This window comes from Carassius carassius, chromosome 33, assembly GCF_963082965.1.
Source record: "Carassius carassius chromosome 33, fCarCar2.1, whole genome shotgun sequence".
NCBI lineage: Eukaryota > Metazoa > Chordata > Actinopteri > Cypriniformes > Cyprinidae > Carassius > Carassius carassius.
In genome coordinates, this window is record NC_081787.1 from 1,902,925 (window position 1) to 1,922,450 (window position 19,526).

Sequence of the window (19,526 nt, forward strand, 5' to 3'; positions counted from 1 at the left end):
TGAAAATATGAATAATAATACAAGTACATTTTAAACAATTAATAAAACAATTGAATAGGCACAACATTCAGCTTCCTCTATGGGAAACAAACATCAATAATACTTGGCATTGTGATAGTTTCGCTGATAGCCTACCACAAGATGTTATAAAGGTATCATGACAGCTTCTGATACAGTTCACAGTAACTTGTGCAACATCCCCGTGAGGGGAAACACAAAGAATTGCTTTATTTGATGTATCCACTCAAGTCAGAGGTTTTGGTCCCTGATGCGCTCTGAGTCTTTGTGTGAAATTGTAAGGGAGACCGTAAACGGAATAAAGAAGGAAACGTTCTCCTCTTTACACAGTGACATTTCCCTGTTGCATTGTGGGTAGAAGAGCGCAAAGGCGATTATTTTCCTCCTTCAAACAGTTTGTCATGTCTTGTTTATAAGCACACACCGGTCCTCTCCCAAACCAAGACCTGGAGGCCCGATGGGGAGTCGCGAACACATTGTGTATAAATCACAGTGGGACATTTTAATGGTAATGTGATTGAGAAGCGAAGAATGAGCTGTTTCATCACGCCACACCTGATGTGAAGCCTCTGGATGCTGTGAGACTTTTAAAATTCCTCTGTAAACACATTAGCGCATCACTTGTCTTGGGTTACAGATAGAGACACATCCATCAAATCAGTTGCATCTACACATCCATGAATGCATGAGTCTCGTTCGGTGTCAGAGACCGCCGGCTGCCTGCGCGTACCCAACTCAGAATTACTCGAGATTCTGCATGCTAGAAAGTCAACCGCCCCCCGTCACATCTATCGCTCCTCATCTTCCACTTCATCTCTCTCTCCCTCTCTTTCAAAGATAAGAGAGTGTTGTGCAAGTCCTCCTGCTGCTGCGCTGAGACTGTGATCTGCATCCGTCTTTCTCCTCTGTGGACGTCAGGAGCAGGAACAGTAATACTCATTTAAATCTCATCAGCAGCTCTATTGAAGCATTTCCATCAGCAGCAAGAGAACAGTGTCAGAGCCAGAAAGCAACCTAATTCCTTTTCTGTCTGCCTGTCCTAATCAATTATTTTTGGGATGCTGCTTGCGATCAGGTATTCAGATCTTCAGACTGAATTTAGCTTCTCCTACCTTTCACTCTTACTCAGCAGAACTGGATGTTCTTTCATTTATTAACTTTTCCCTTCTTTTTCCAGAATATATATATCCCTTGCCCGCACTGTTAGTGTTTATGCGCCCCGCTCTGTCATGGATGGTAATTTCCTCTTGGTGCGTACAAAAAAAAAGAAAAGAAAAAAAGTCCAACACGGGCAGAAGAAACATTTATAAGATATATATATATATATATATATATATATATATATATATATATATATATATATATATGTATATGCATTATGCGCCTGGAGAGCTGTCGGGGGTCATTTACAATGCATAATTATAATAATTATAACAGCTGAAGAAGTGTTAAAAGATTTTTGATCTTGTAATGTTTTTGAAAGCCTTTTCTGCTCACCAAGGTTGCATTTATTTGATCAAAAACATTATTTAGATTTAAAATAACTTTTACTTATACTAAGAAAACATAGAAAATAACGTTTCCTTTTTTACTATGTTCTTGTTTCGATGCTGAATATTCAGCATCATTCCTCCAGTCTTCAGTGTCACATGATCTCTCAGAAATCATTCTAATATGATGATTTACTGCTCATCAAAGTTGAAAGTTTTAAGTTTTTGGGTAAACTGTTATTGGTTTTGAACATAAAGCATTTATTTGAAATAGAAATATTTTAAATATTATACAGTAAGTGTATTTTCTGTCACTTTCTTTTCACTTTTTATCAATGCATCCTTGTTGAGTCTTATTCACCACAAACTTTTGAACAGTGGTAAATTATACTTTTTCTACAATTAATTTGCTTTGTGACTCCTAAGTGTTCATGGTGACTTTTTGACTTTCATAATTTTTTTTTAAATCAATCTGTGAACACCTACTGTATGAGTGATGATGCAAATCAATGTCTGAATCAAAAGCAACCGATCAGAGAAAACCGATCAGAGTAACTGAATCTAACTCCCTAAATCTGTGACTGAAATCATCACCAAAATGTCATATTCAGTATTAGCAGCTGATGTCACTGACAGGCTTGATCTGGACTGAATAAATCATTACAGAACATCCTCATCTTATTTCATTTACAGCTCGTTACATGCCAAGGACTTCTCGCTCCTGCAGTCACACATGCAGCATCAGCCGGAGCGAGAGAGAGTTTGGATGGGCTGTTCGGCACTGTTTAAATTAGTCTACAGCCACACATATTTTTTTCTGTCTCTTCTCATTCTTTCATTCTGCAGCGCTGCTCTTCTGTCACAGATTTCATATCCAACTTTACTTTTTTGCTTTTTTTACACTTTGCCTCCTCCTCCGATTAGATCCTGTTTGGTATCTCATGCACATAAGCAGTGTGATGTTGGAAAGGTTTCGCGCTGCAGAGGGCAGATGTGGCAGATTATGGTGCTATGAGTTTTGAACCATGCTCTCTGAACTCAGAAGTCTGTTTTTGTGTCTCTCTCTGTATCTCTCTCCTCATATGGGATATGCAATGACAGCCCCCCAGCCCCACACTTCTGTATCCTTCAGGCAAATAATGCAGAGCAAAACTATGTAAACCGAAAGGCTTTATGAATATTTCATGAAAACAGCCCAGCATGCATATCTCAGACATCACTCTGTATTCCAGACAGCACGTAATCCACGCTGCTGAAGTTACCAACATACTAGAAACTTTTAAGAACTTATTTTGTAAGATGGACACTGAAAAACTACATTTAAAGAATTGAAAATGTTTGCTCTCATTATAATCTATTTATTATATCATATTGTTGAATGTTTAATCTGTATCTGCCATGTAATAGCTGGGAAAAGCTGATAATGCAATCGATTTAAATCATACATCTTTAGGATATTTGCAATCTTGTCATTTTTATTATCGAACCCATCTCTTGGTGGATAGTTTTGTCTTTTTTGTTGTCTTTCTCATCATGTCTAGAATGAAAATAGAGGGAGTCCTTAGGTATTGATTGCAGTCTCAAGTACATTTCCTAATTTGGCATCAGAACCTGCAGTCGATTTCTGTAATGGAATTCACAAAGGGGTTAATAAAGAATGAGTGTGTGTGTGTGTGTGTGTGTGTGTGTGTGTGTGTGTGTGTGTGTGTGTGTGTGTGTGTGCGTGCATGGATAATCCTGTCTTTGTGGCTTTCAGAGCAGAAATATGCAGTCTTTGAAATGAAGCTGCACCATTAAATTAGTCTTAAAGGGCCATTTCTGTCCTCACTTTATGAATCATTCTCTAGCAGGCCAGACAGAAACATAGGAAACTTTTTAATCAGTTCTCACTCACTTTAGCTTCGTTTAGTCACTGTTTCGGTCTGTTAGCGCTCTGACTGTTCCTTGACCATACACAGCTAATGCATAGTGCACATTAAAACACCAGGAGCGCTCTTAAGAAAAGGGAAAATAATTCTGAGCAAATTTCTCTGCTGCTTAAATAGGCTCACATTTAAGGAGGGTTATTATTTAGTAATTATAAGCTGATTTATCCCTGATTTTTCCCTCATGAGAATCAGAGGAAAAAATCTTGTTGAGGACCTTTGGCGCAGATTATGTGAAGTGAAGTGACATTCAGCCAAGTATGGTTACCATACTCAGAATTCGTGCTCTGCATTTAACCCATCCAAAGTGCACAGACAGCAGTGAACACACACACACACACACACACACACACTGTGAACACACACCCAGAGCAGTGGGCAGACATTTATGCTGCGGCGCCCGGGGAGCAGTTGGGGGTTTCTATGCCTTGCTCAAGGGCACCTAAGTCGTGGTATTGAAGGTGGAGAGAGAACTGTACATGCACTCCCCGACCCACAATTCCTGCCAGCCCGGGACTCGAACTCACAACCTTTCGATTGCGAGTCCGACTCTCTAACCATTAGGCCCCAATCATATTTAACGTTTGATATTTTAAGATTTTAAATCAGGATGATGACAGATATGAGTACGTCAACAAAACATGCTGCTATAGTGGCCCGTCAGATAGAGGAGATGGAGAAACTGCTTGTGGAAGTTTCGCAATAATGCCACTGTCTGAATAATGTGTTGAAAATGTACCACAACCGTAAGGCCAAAGACTGTAGATAGCTGCTAGCATGCTTGCTTACATATGTAAACATTAGTTTCTGAAAGGTCTGTGATGATCTGCTGCGTGAAATCACGAGAGGTGCTCCATCAGGGATGATGATCTTAATAAAATCTTGTAGTGTGTGATGCATCTCGATTTTCAGATCTTGTAGTGTGTGCGTGTTTAAGATTTAATAAAGAAAATCTGCAGAGATTCTCCTCATGTGTGTGCTACAACCAGATTTCATAATGGTTAGGATTGTTAAACTCCTGTAATCTGAACTCGGCTTAAGATATGCATGAGGCTTTGTAGTAACTAGTAAACATCTAAGATGTAGTAGAACAAGGGTTTTTACATTTTTGTTGCCAAGGGGCCTTAAATATGTGAGGCACCTCCTTCTTTAAATGCAATGACAGGCACATGATTTAAAGACCCATTTTTAAACAACATATATAACAAATAGACACTGTAATCAGAAGTTTTTATTATTTATTTTTTTAATATTTTTATGTTTTCAAGTAGGACATATTAAAAAAATATATAATTTTTTTATTTAATTATTTAAAGGGTACATAACATACACAGTTTCACCTAATCTCATGTTAATCTTGTGTACCTATAGAGTAGTACTGCATCCTTCATATATCCAAAAAGTCTTTGGTTTCTTTTTCTTCGATTCTTTCCGGAAAACCAAGCTCCTGGAGGCGTGCCGTGAGCCGAGCTATAATACTGGTTTCATGTTGTTTCCATTAACATATATTCACTTATGTGCTGATTTCCAACAAAAGACAGAAATCTGATGCAGTTGTACTTACATGAATGGGGTCTTTTATCACAGGGACAGCTCCATGTGCAAATCCAGTGTCGACTTGGGCCTCGTTTATAAAACATTCGTCACTCAAATGACCAGAACACACAAAGGCACTTGATACACTCCGCTGCCCCGGAAAATCAAACTGCATCCACTGTTCATGTAACGCTGGGTTCTTGGGGAAGCTGAACACGGTAAACTTTCCCTCACATCCAAAAACAAACTTATTTGGAGGCATTCTCGAACAAATACTATGCAGCGCTGCCGACGATTTTGAAGCGCGTTGATGTGCGCGGTCTCGCTCTCCTCTGGTCAATGTGTGTGCACGGGCACGCTTTCCCGAAAGAAATGCTCATATAAGTAGTTCCACCATCATCTACGTCATTAGATCCACGATCGGAAAAAAAACAGCCGAAACTTGTACCAATCCGGAAGTAAGATTTTAATTCTTCAGGCCATCCTTAAAAATATTTTGGTTTGCAGTAACAGTAATTTTTTTTAAAAAAAGGGTCGGTAGGTCGGTCTATTTTTTTTTTTCAAGTTTCAATGTAAAAACAAAAAGTAACTTTTTGTGATCTGATGACGTCGGTATGAATTTAAACAAATTAGCATATCGTGACGTCACTGACTGGGTCTTCAACCCGTGCCCTCGGGCGCATCATTGCAAACCTCATTTTGATGCAGGCTATATAGACCACAAACAAATTTAAATCTTTGTCAAAAACATGTTTAATGCATGAATTTCAGGTGAGGAAAAAAATGAGGTACTGTTTTACTTGCATCCACCGCTACGTATTAATACAACCAACAAATGAGAGAACGTTTACTTTGCTTTCTTGGGTTGTCACTTTTGTGAAAAAAATCCTGTTTGATTTGAGTGACGAGTGTTCATTAAATCGATTGTAAAATCGATTTTGCATGTCTAAAGTTTTATACGGCAAATAACACCAAATATAGGTAAATCCACGGACAACAGGCAGGAGGAATGTAAAGATTCAGTATATTGGTAAAGACCAATATTTCTGATGATTTATTGGCGTGAAGTTACGTGCAAAATGACAAACAGGAGTGCAACATTTTCGTGGACTGCCATAATGCAAAACATTTACTGCAGGCTTCAACATGGCTGTGTTTACGATTAAATTTCAACAACAACAACAAAAATCACATAGGCGATTTTCTTAGGCTATCAAAAAAAATATTTTTTCGAATATTCGTCGAATTTAAAATAAAAATCCACATTCGAATGCGCATATGAATTTTATGTGTGCATTAAGGAAGCTGCCTTATGAGCCCCGGTACGTGTTCCATTCCATCTCGCCGCGCACAGCTGTGTCTACACAACTTTCAAAGGCGGACGAGCTCGACACGCAGTATCTGCTTTCTCATCTTTCACCTCGTGTACACGCACGAGATGCGATGACAATATATGTGAATAAAAAAAATAAAAAAAATCAATGTGGAGAAGATCTTGTTTACATCAAAACTGAAACCAAGCCGTTCACACAGAACGCATATTTCGCGCATCTCATGTTTTTAAATGAAAAAATGTATCCTGTGTGACTGGTTTTCCGCCCTTTTTATTTATTTAAAAATGCATGCATACATGATGCTGTTTTGTTTATAGTTCTTTAAGCAACTTAATTAATAATAATTGGTTCATAAACATTATTTTAAATATTGTGTTTTTTTCACAGTCATGTATTCTAATGCTTTGAATTAACATGCAGTAATATTTTGCTCGATGCGTTATCTTGAGCCTCAGAAGAGAAGCAAAAAGCTTTTCTTCACCCTAACTGAAATTATGCATTTAAAATTCGAACACAATTCGAATTTTGATCATATTTAAGTAAAAAATTTGAATTTAGTTTTTTTCAGCTATTTTGACAGCCCTAGGCGATTCAAGCCCGAAACTGAATGAGACTGAATACCGGCTGAATTCACATTTCTGTTGTAAAAAGAGAAACATCGTGCAGAAGTATTATTTTCTGTTATGCGTGTTTGTCCGAAGCTGCAGTTGCTGTGTGACGCCTGTTCAAAAACAAACAAAAAACCTGGACGCGCTCCGAGAAAAGTTCGTTAAAATCATTTTCTTATTTTCGTTTTCGAAACTTGTGTTGGTTGATTCGTGCAATAGATTTTCGAACATAAAGTGACAGTCGACACGGTCACGGTTTTAGACTAGAGAGGAGAATGGATGGGAAAAGATCTAGGCACAGTTTTTCCAGAACTTCGTGCCAAGTTAAAGCGGTGTCGAGCTATTTTAATGCATTTTTTTAGATGTATTATGGTGCCCGAACCCGTATGACTTTGAACAGTGACCGCGAACATTTAATTTACTGCAGCCGCAGCCATCATTACCAAGCGCGAACCGTTGACTCTGACAGTGAGTGAGAGTATGAGACGAAGCGAACGAACAGGCCACAGTGTGACATCCGTGTAAACACAGATGACGTCAAGGTTTTTTTTTTAATTAAAGAAGATAGCCTTCATTTATATGTAGGCCAAGGCAATTTATATATTTACAATACTTACTTAAATATGATTAATAGTATATTTATTGCGTTTGTATTAGTTGTTTGAAGAGTAAAAAAATAATTGGTCGGTCTTAACGCAAATTTACAATCGGCAAGTCGGTCGGACTAAAAGCAAAAGCAAAAAAAAAAAATTGAGTCGGTGCTAAATTGACAGGGTCGGTCAGGTTACGGCAAACAAGAATATTTTTAAGGATGGCCTCAGTCATTCTTCTAAATTATCTTTTACAAGTTTGGCCATGTTTAGCATGAGAATCCATCTCTTTAACACTGTGAACAACTCTGAATACACGAAACACCATTGTACCCCCCTTTAAATTGATGAACGAATATATACATTCAACATGTTCCAAAAATTAAATATGGCTTTTATATTTTTATTATTGCTTTTTATATTTGTGTATATATAAATATAAAATTTTCAAGTAGAGCCATCAGTAGACTGAAATAACTAATTAATCACATGCTTTCTGACCTGTCTATAAAATAATGTTAGTAATAATAATTATACATTTTGTAAATACATTTAGTTATATAACATTACATTTTACATTTAATAAAACACTCATATCTTCCCATAAATAAAAACACCAAAAAAATTGGTCATATTCCACATCTGTCAGGCAGATTTTCCGTCTTCCTTGACTAGAATAGGTATCTATATAAACTCTTGAGACTATGGTCACAGAACATGCAGACTTAACCTTGATCTGTTCTTTCCCTCTGCAGGTCTGAATCCGCTGTCCTTTGACCCTGCCACAAACAACGAACCCCTGCAATTCAACAGCTCCAATGGTCCTCTGGGCTCTGACTGTCCTCTGGAAAACGGAACAGAAAACAGCAAAAAGAGGAAGAGACCCAACCTTCCTCCAGGTACACTTAATGATTTCCTCTCGCCTCAGACCACGCTCTTCAGTCGTTAACTGCACTCACATCATTATTTCTGCCATTGCGCTTTTCCTGACCTTTGAATGTGGGAGGTGAATACCTGGAGGTCCTGCATTCTGAGAGACGCTCGCTTCAAATCATTGCCTTCATTAAAACCTCAGAACCGAAACCTCGGGTTATTTCCTCTTTTCTAGTAGCTTTGATCTCATAATTTGACATAAACATTGAGGTTAACAGAATACAATCTAATTAAAATATGCATTCTTTTTCCTGTTTAGCATTTTAAAATCTTTATTTATGACCACATGACTCAAGGCTGGTGGATTTCATATGACAATCACCTGCATAATGATGGTTCAACTATTTTTTTTTTATGTGGGTTTTGAATCTGCAACCTTCTGGGTCTGTCAGCCGCTTAATAATTGTACATTTCAGCCATCACGTGTTTCCGGACATGTTGTTCTATGTAAATATTGTCTCCATTTGAAGTCTGCCACTCTTGCTCTGATCTCCAGGCCCTTGATGGTCACTGCCGCCATTCATGACTTGAAGTGACTCTGATTAGGGATAAATGGCAGCAAGTGATGGTGAGCAGAGCTTCTCGTTGTCGTATATGCTCAGAGAATTGATGCAAATGGAAGTGAAATGGGCTCATATTGTGTTCTGGTCATGGTGAAGAGCTGCTTGTGCAGATCAAAGCTAGCCAGCGAGCTTTAGATCAAAGCGTCCTAGTGCTAATCTAATCTGCCCATTTCAGAACACTTTTTACTTTAGTGCAAGGACGTCATTTGAGAAAGGCTTAGATGAGCTGCATTCACCATACATCGAATATTTAGACACTGCGGAGTCCGGCTGCTGAAATGGATGAAATTAAAATGTTATATTGTTCTGCTGAGGTTGAAGAAGAGCTTTTAAGATATTGTAGTACTGTGGTGCTCATTCAGATGACATGGGTTTGAATCCAACATTCTGTAAAACGTTGTAGGACATCGTAGTCTCAATTTGATTTTAATCTGGCTCGCAACATTCCCTGATCTTGCCTCTTGCTTTCTTATTACTCTCTCTAGCCTCCTCTAAATAAAATGAAAAGACTAAAAACAGGACACTCTAGTAAGTCATGAGTCACGGCTTTATAGAAAGCTGAGGTGCTCATTCAGACAATTTGAGTTCTAATCTGGCTCGCAGTATTCCCAGATCTTGTTCCTCTTATGATTCTCCTTAAAATAAAAATAGCAAAATGATAAAAAAATAGGACGTTATAGAATGTTGGAGCCATGGCTTAAGAAAAGCCATTCCCTGATCTTTCTCCTCTTATTACTTTCTCTACTGCCCTTTAAATGAAAAAAATGCATTTGCATTTTCAGCAAGCCTTTCTGCTGTTTTTGTTCAGACCAATTGGAAAATCGATCCATATTTTTACGAAGCAAATTTTTACGCAGGATCGACAATAAGCTAATGCAAATGCGTTATAAAAATCGAAACATTTAAGACACTAAGATATATTAATGTTATTAGATTAATATCATACTTGTTTGATAATAATAGTTTAAATTAATGTAATTGATACTTTTGATCCTTTTCTTAAAACTAGTTTAAAGGCTGAAATGTAAAGTTTATAATTTTATAAAACTTTCTGTTTTTGTGAAAACCTGTATCTGAACTGTAAATCAAGCATTTTACAGTTATTTAACGGTTTAATATGTTACCATAGAAGTGGTTTAAAAAGGAAGGTGCTCTTGCAGTTTGAGTTTTAATCTGGCTTGCAACATCTCCTATTATTGCTGTTATTATTATTATCATCATTATATTGTCCTCTAAATAAAAGCACCAAAAGTACCAAAAATAAGACTTTTGTAGTATGAGAACACTAATATTAGTTCAACTCATTGGGAAGCATGCAGTTTGCTTCTCAGTTACACAGTGCAATTAGCACCTGTCTGATTTGTTATCCTGGCTGAATCACATGACTGTTGTCTCGAATCTTACATTGCCTTACAATCGCTTCGCAGCTGCTCTAAATAGTTGTACTGTACATGTCTGCTTAGCAACTGGGAGCTGCCTAATGGGGTTTCTTTTTGAACAGTGCCAGCAGTTTTCCTTCCCGGCCTGTCATTATGCCATGCTCTTATCCACCGTGACCGTGCCTGATCAATCCGCTCCCTGATGGAAACACATCTAAATGATGAAAATATGCAGCATCTGGAGCATAATGCATTCAGCCGCTCTGATGTCCTCTGGCAACACAAGACAGAGTCGCTCCTCTGAGGAGTGGAGCTAATGCAGGGGCGTGGACTAATTACCAGCCATGCAGATTTACTCTCGTTAAAGCACTATAATGGATAGATTCATCTCATTAGCGCTGGCACTCCATTAGACGTCCAACCCCCACCACTAGTGTTGATGTTACTGGATAACGAATGCACTGCAGAGAGCGAGTGGGTGAGAATCAACACGCTCGTACAGGACAGTAAGCCGGTTGTTTAAAGCACGACCTGAACTCTTCGTCGCTGTAATCGGGAGATATTTAACTGGTACCCCGTAGCTGATTCAAGTGTTTAATGAACTAAATAGTTTCAATTGATTTGATACTGTCAAAACCTCCTAGGGTTGTGAATACATCCGATGTTGTTGTTTTTTTGTGAAAAAAAATGACACCGCAATTTAATAGCTAAATATAACCCATCAAAAAAGGTTGGGAACCACACTAAATGATAACCCAATGCTACCTCTATTCTGTGATGCAACTACTTACCTCTGATATATATCAGTGGGTAATAAACCAGCTCTGTGTAGCAATTTATTCTCTTTTCAGTATTGCTAATGACTTGCCACAATGGAAGACATTTCCTTCTCCAGCAGTATGTGGTACAGGTTTGAGTCTGTTAGTCACCGCTGCTTTATACAGTAGCTGAGAACGGCTGTCAGATGCAGAGGTTTATATGTGCTGCTGCTGCTGGAGACACTCAAGTCATGGTGTTGTCAGGTGCTTTCACACACACAGACACACACAGACACACACAGACACACACACACACACACACACACACACACTGTTCTTGCAGTTGTATTAGCAGTGTTAAATTCAGAAGAGAAAGAGCATGAGCCAGTTAAGCAAATTTGCACTGAACAGATTCTAATTATCTGTCCTTCTTAATTAGTGTTGTTCAGGTTGATTAAAATAGCTAGGAAAAAGAGAATGTGTGTGTGTGTGTGGTCTTTTTGCAATTTTTATCCATAAACATCTGCAGGTAATTGTGAGTAGAATAACAGAGTAGGGCTGTCACTTTTAGTTCGAAAATCGATTGCACAATCGATCGGACCAACCAAAAAAAGAAAGTTTCGAAAATGAAAATAGGGAATCGATTTTAACCAAATATGTACACTTTTAATTTTAAAAGAATTAAACAATTAAAAAATATAGATGTAACAAGACTCACAAACAAGCAGAAAAAGAAAATAAAGTATTCCGAAAGTGCAGTATGCGTTGCGAAAGCTAGACAGAAAATACCAGCAGTTTTACTCGCCTATAAGACCCAGTGACGTCGAAAGCAACCTCTTATGCTGCGTTCACACCAAACGCGAATAGAGCGTCTGTCGCGAATGATTTCAATGTAAAGTCAATGTAAAGACACGTTTAGACGCGTCTGGAGGTCTCGCGGCACAGTAGAGGCGAATTCGGCTCATTCGCGCATCTAGTTACAGGAGACTCTGAGTTATGAAAAGGACCATTGCAAGCTGACAGCGACCGGCTTTTGTGATGGAAAATTGGCAGTAATACCCCCACCTTGCGCAGCTGTACCTGAGTGTCCCTGGGACATCAGCGCGGTCGGAGCGTGTCTTCTCAACAGCTGGACATATAGTGAATAAAAAACGCTCTGATCTGGACCCCGAAAATGTTGATCGACTTGTTTTCCTGTCCAATAAATTTGTAATGGCCCTAGCCTTTTTGCGCATTTCATTATGCCTGCCTAGTGCCGCCTAGCCTAAGTTTCGGTTACGTTCAATAATAAACACACATGGCCTGTTCTCAAGTCCATTTAAAGTTTCATTTTGTGAAGAGTTGTTTGAAATGGATTGAATCATTATTTAAAATAATCTTGGAGATTTTTGAATTGCCTAAATCATAAATGCAGCCGGGTTGAAGCCTGCAGTGATGTTTTTCTTTTGTTATGGCAGTCGTCCCCTCTGCATATATATTTTTTCGAGAATGTTGCACTCCCGTTGCTGTTTGTTATTCTGCACGAAACTTCATGCCAATAAATAAGAAATATCGCTGACTTGTGCATTTCCAGCGCTCTCTTTACGTCCATCCGTTATTTGACGTTGAAAAAGGAAACGTCTTTTTTTAGACATGGAAAATCGATTTTACAATCGATTCAATGAACACTTATGTCTTAAAAATTGAAAATGATTTTTTCACAAAAGTGACAGCCCTATAACAGAGAATATTATCTGGAACAGTGTAATTTTAGTAGTATTTTAGTATTATTTATTATTTATATTGTAATTCATCTTGTATGGTATTTATTAATAATTAATCTGGATTTATCTGGAAATGATGCATTTTGGTCCCTAATTATTTTAGAAAACAAAAACGACCACAATAAATAACTGATATATATAAAGTACAGACCAAAAGTTTGGAAACATTACTATTTTTAATGTTTTTGAAAGAAGTTACAGCCTGCATTTATTTGATCAAAAATACAAAAAAACAGTAATATTGTGAAATATTATTATAACTTAAAATAATAGTTTTCTATTTGAATATACTTAAAAATAATAATGTATTCCTGTGAAGCAAAGCTGAATTTTCAGCATCATTACTCCAGCCTTCAGTGTTACATGTAACATCAGTCTATCACATGATCATTTAGAAATCATTCCAATATTCTGATTTATTATGAGTGTTGAAACAGTTCTGCTGTCTAATATATTTGATCAATAAAATGTTAAAAAGAACTACTATATTTTCTTTACTATCACTTTTTATTCATTTAACACATTCTTGCTGAATAAAAGTATTGATTTTATCTAAAAAAAAAAAGAAAGAAAATAAAAATGACTGACCCCAAATAACTGACCAGTAGTGTATATTGTTATTACAAAATATTTATATTTTAAAAACATAGCTTTTTTTTTTTTTTAAAGGATCATGTGATAATGATCCTAAACATTCAGCTTTGCATCACAGAAATAAATGATAATTTAAAATATAATAAATTTAAAAACAATTATTTTAAATTGTAATAATATATCACAATATTAAATTTTTTTCTGTATTTTTGATCAAATAAATGCAGGCTTGATGAGCAGAAGAAACTTCTTTCAAAAACATTAAAAATAGTAATGTTTCCAAACTTTTGGTCTGTACTGTATATATATATATATATATATATATATATATATATATATATATATATATATATATATATATATATATATATATATATATATATATATATATATATAAATGTGTGTGTGTACAATTATTTTATTGCAATTTACATATCAATCAAAAATATTCTTAAATATGACAGGCCAACCTTTTGACCTTTAGTAATATTTTTTAGTTGTTTAGAATTTAAATTGGGATATAAATATTTGCTTATATCACCCACTCCTACATTATGCACGAGCTGCTTGGCCACAGCTCTGATAAACTGAAATGTTTTGACTGTAAAAGATTTCATGCCTCAGAGATCTTTTTAGGAATATATTGAAAATTCTTTTTTTTTTTTTACCTCAAAGTATTTTCTTCAGGCCAGTAGACATAAATCAGGGGTTATATTAGGAGGCAAATGTTTTTATTTTTATGTTTGAGGATGTAGCAAGTGGCATGATATATGCAGTGAGTCACGCTGCTTTGCTGTAACCCTTCGGCACCATTAGCCCACAGTAAGTGGTGCTTGAGAAGTGCACAGTGAACCTCTATTGATTGCTGTTGAGGAGGGGAGGTGCAGATGAGCTGCTGCTTCTCACCCAAACATGATTGAGACAAAAGACAAGGGAAGCAGCACTACAGTCAGTAACGTGTGTGGGAGTCGTGCTCGGCAAAGGTTAGCAGCCCCTATTGTTCTGGCTTATTGTTCCAGTTTGTGTGTGTGTGTGTGTGTGTGTGTGTGTGTGTGTGTGTGTGTGCGTGTGTGCGTGCGTGTCCGTTGTGGATGAGAACAGATCTCTCTGTCTGTGATTTTACTGATGGGCTGTCTTGAGTGCCTGTGCGGAGGTGTTTGTGGGTAGGATGGGCATCTGTGTGTGTGTGTGTGTGTGTGTGTGTGTGGATGCTGGTGTTGTTGGTTTATCAGAGAGGTGTTCACAGCACCACTGATGACCCCCACTGTTGTCTCTCAGCAGTTTTGTCTTGTGTTTACAAAAGTAATTATAGTAATGTAGATATATTTTAAGATATATGTTTATGACAGTGAAACTGAACGTGAAGTGACTTAGCTAAGTATGGTGTCCCGTACTTGGAATTTGTGCTCTGCATTTTTCCCCTTCTAAGTGCATACACCCTAAGCAATATTTTTTTTAGTTTCGCACATTTTTGCACACTCCTCCGGCTGTGTGTGTGTGTGCACTTGGATAGGTGAAATTCTAATTCTAAGCATAAAGCCTACTAAATATTGTTATATTCAAGCTTAAAAGAAGAAATGCAATAAAGTTGATTCAGGATATATTCTCTGAAAACATCTTATAACATTTTGCAAATGGCAAATTTGAGGACAAGGACTAATAGATTTGATCACACCGTAACTATGACACTCTCCAGCTGTTGACAGTACAGCTATTCTAACAAACCATTCAATTATAGATATACAGCATTACTGTTGATTCTGATATTTTCACCATATAGGCCATAATGGGGTCTCCCGCAGAGGAAGCTGTGTGTGTGACTCAGTTCAGATGAGTTCTAGCACGAGCCGCTCACTGACAGCAGTTCAATCAATCAGTCTGGTTCCTGAAGCTCACACACTGCATCTCAAGACGTTCTGCCCGCAGGGAGCGCCAGTATTGATCTCAAACGCCGCTGTCATTTCTTTTCTGCATGTTTGTTTGGCTTGTTTATGTAGTGGTGGGTGATTGGGACGTGATGAAAGTCTGTGTGTCTGAAGGAATCCCACCCTGTGGTGACGGGGACTCTGCTCTCAGCTGTCTCTGTTCAGCGTGCCACATGAAAGAAGTCAATGATTCAATCTACATAACAAGCCTTTATCAGGACATCAATCAGCGCTGTCCTTTGCATCACATTTAATCTTGTTTTGATGTGTACGCATTACATGTACGTCTGATTCGTGATGTCTTCCCAGCAGTTAACACAGTGTTTATGGTGGCTAATGTAAATCTAATAAAAGTTACTGCAGTAGGAGCAAATAATGATCAATTAGAAAAAGAAATGTTGCTATTGGGACACGTCAAGATGCTCCAAAGGTGAACTTTAGCCACTTTTCATTAGTCAAAAAGATTATAAAGGATTAAATTCAATCACACGTTTACGGCCCAATGGTCATTTTATTAATTCTCAAATTTGTTTTATTTCTCTTATTAATCAGAATGGATTAAATCAGATAAATACATTTATTTTAATCATAATAGTGTCCTTTAAAATGTAAACTTTCTTTATTTTTATTTTTATTTTTTTGCTAATCCTGATATTCTTTTGCCTTAAAACTTTGTTTTAATTTTTTTTCTGGATTTTATCATTTAATACAAATGTATTATTAAAACAGTGATATTCAAATTAATGCACAAAACTGTAACAATTTAATTCATCTTTTAAACATAATCAATTTCAATTTAAACAACCCTCTTTTTGGGAAACAAAGTGCTGCACAACAGAGGTTAACTTTTCAAATTATGTGAACATTCTGTGAATGAAAAACCGTAATATTTTCTGATATTCCTAAAAAAACACAGTTATTAATATTAACCTGTATAAATATTATTATTATATTTATAATATAAATATTATTTAATATAAATATTAAAAAAACCTTCACTCTTGATCAATGTGAATGATTTATGCTGGAATATGAGCAGTCATTTATTCTGTCATCATCCGGGTGCTGAAGGCGCGCGCACACAGATGAGACCTGGACAGCACACGTTAATATGTATTTAAACTAAACTCATTGAAGCTTTGTCAGTTTAAACCAAAGACTGTATAAAAACAAGAGCCAGAGGACGCGAGCTCGCGCGCGCAGTGAGAAGATTTGTGCATGCGCTCATCCGAAGCGCGCAAACCCGCGCATCAGAACGCGCGCAAATATTAAGCTCTCTCTGAAGTATTGTGTTTAAATGGACAAATTCAGAGAAAAATTATGTCAAAATGCCCGTCTTGGTAAGTATCCTACAGCAGACATAGCCGTCTTTATATTAATAGAAACAGCAACAAAGAAATCACTCACTGCTCCTGATTAAAAAGCTTTTATAACTTTAATAAAGAATTATCTATAATTTATATAGTCCAATATGCAATGCTGTTTTACATTTGATTACTTTATTCAATTTCTGTACCTAAAAACTTATGCTAGACCTGCCAAAAAAAAACAAAAACTGAAAATCACTGTTTATTGTTTGTATCTTTACTCTATTGTATTTATGTGTGCTGCTGCTTGTAATTGGATAGAATATTCTTCTTCTTTTTTTTTATTAGAAAGTATAGTTTTTCCATAAACATAGGACATACTGAACTGTACCGAAAACCGTGACTCTAAAACCGTGAAACAAACCGAATCATTAAAAGGTTGAACCATGCCACCCCTAGTATTTGATGATAGTTTTTCTCAAATTATACGGTGAGATGGTGGTGAAGTGATTCTCAGAGCAGCTCTGGAGATGACGCATACCTGGTCATGTCTTCATATCGTGAGAAAACACCAGGAGCGTCACGCGTGCTTCAGTTTGTGTGTAGTAAACGGAACTGCTTTATTCATTCAAACAAAGACATGCAGAACATGCAACTTTATATTTAAGACTTTCTGTGGTTTAATATACAATAAATTCGTACTCCCTCCTCGTTTTCCGCATTGCCGAACTCATAAGACCCTACATGCTCAGTTTTATGTTGACTTTAAATCTTCATTCAAGGCCAAGAGTCAATTAGTCATGGCAGCTCTTCAGAAGTGTGAAGTCTTTATGGAAATACTTCACGTGGGTGTTGTGGATTGATAGCGTTCCATTGCCACCTCTTCCTGTAACTATTCTAACTGTAGTACTTTGAGCACATTCATGCAGATAGCATTGATGTCTCGCTTTCATTATTATATAGTAGTTGTCTATCATCGTAAGATCATTTTTTTCTTGCATGTAAATCAGTAACATGTAATGTTTTCCAGCACTCGTCAGTATCAGAGTATCAGAATAAACGTCATCAGCACCGACCTGATGCCTGATGTCTAGATCATATGGGATTTCCTTTTATCCTCATCTGACTTTTCTGCTGCACTACACTTGCATTTCAGACGCATTCATCAATGGTACTTTAATGAGAGTCCTTCTATCTCTTCCGTTCTTTGATTCTCAGGTTTTCATAATCTCGCAGGGTAAAATAACTAATCTAGATATTCTGGAATGTGTGCATCTGTGATCTGAGAGAGCTCAACAAGTTATGTCTGACAGAATTAAATGCTTTTCTGACTTTCTCCTTATCTGTCCAGTAGGCGCTTTCTGTATATATAAAATCTAGTAGCATATTATTTTTCTCCTTATAAACACTTCTGCAGCTTTATAACTATTTGAAAAGACAATTTTTGACCTGAGCTTGAGAAAAATGAGAGCGATTGAGCTGCTAGACTGGGACCAAAAGCCTCTGGCTATTGTAGGTCTTTTATAGATTGAAATTGCAGCGATCAGATTTGACTGTCTGTTTCCTATTGAAGTTGTTAAGCTGCAGTTTTGTCCTAATACTATTCATTAAGTGTACATGGATGGCGGCAGCTCTTCCACTTCTCTGTGATGCTATCAGAAGTCCATTAGCATTCCTCTTTCTGATAGGCTGATGGGTTTCAATGGCCTTAGTCAAGGACTTCCTACTAAAGTGCTTTGCATTTGCAGACCATTTGGTTCCCAAAAGCAAGAATATCCGCAAGCTTTTGCAACTCCCATCCCCACCACTGATAAAGCTTCTGATCAAGTCTAATTGGAGACAACATTTTGAAAAAGTTAGTTTAATTGATGGCATACATTGATTTGAGCAGGTTTCTCTTCCGTAGTGAGCCTCTCAGGATGTGAACCCTCAACTCTTCAATATGTGTGTGAGTCGAGCAGATTTCAGGTGGGCTTTAACTAGAGTTGATTAACTAGCATGCTGGGTTTACTATAGATCTGATGCGTGTCCGTATTCAGTGTCAAGGCTCAATCTATTGATGGGGATGTGCAGTGACGCTGCTGTCAATTACTCCTGCATCCAGATTTTCAGTAGATTGCTTCAATTGAACTAGGGGTTGACATTTTATTGATCGTGAAAGTATAGAGGACAGGAAATGATAGAGAGAAATCAGGCATAGAGAGACTGGTGCACAGCAAAGTCATTCAACCCCAACCCCCCAGTAATTGTGGGGAAGCTGTAGCTTATTGGTTAGAAATTCAGACTTGTAATCCTTAGGTTGGGTAGTTTGAGTCTCGGGCAAGCAGGGATTGTAGGTTGGGGCTCTTTAGAAATGTGGGAACCCTTCTACACAAACAAAGAAAAGAGAACTCTCAGAACAACCCAATAAAAACACAAATGTTCATTTTCTGATTGCTCTCCTTCGATGTGGCAATGGCACTCTTTTTCTTTTACAGACGCAATGATCTGTGAGAGTGAATTGTACAGCTGAGCAAATGGTAAATGTCATCCTCATCTGTAATATCTGTGCCCCATCTCTTGCCTGGCAAAGGATTATTCCATTTGCATCAGTCATCATTGCACATCCAGACGTCTCATCAGCATGCAGCTTGAGGCCTACACATACATATTAAATAATCGTTCTGTACAGCTGGCGAACAGACTCTCATCTAGAACCGTGAATTGCCACTGGTTAGGAATTAGAACACTTGTGCTAACATGTAGCGCTGAAATGTCTTTTTATCACTCTGTCTGGCAGAATTTCTGCTTACATTTGGAGTGT

The 19,526-nt window shown here is 37.3% G+C and overlaps 1 protein-coding gene across 3 annotated transcripts in view; it reads left to right on the forward strand.

Annotated features, from left to right (window-relative positions):
- LOC132113485 (ecto-NOX disulfide-thiol exchanger 2-like) overlaps nt 1-19,526 on the forward strand; it is a 233,914-nt gene that overhangs the window by 99,134 nt on the left and 115,254 nt on the right. For all 3 annotated transcript variants that reach the window (XM_059521266.1, XM_059521264.1, XM_059521265.1), the window contains one exon: nt 8,257-8,400. In XM_059521266.1, coding sequence (XP_059377249.1) covers nt 8,257-8,400 — 144 coding nt within the window. The remainder of the gene's footprint in view (nt 1-8,256; nt 8,401-19,526) is intronic.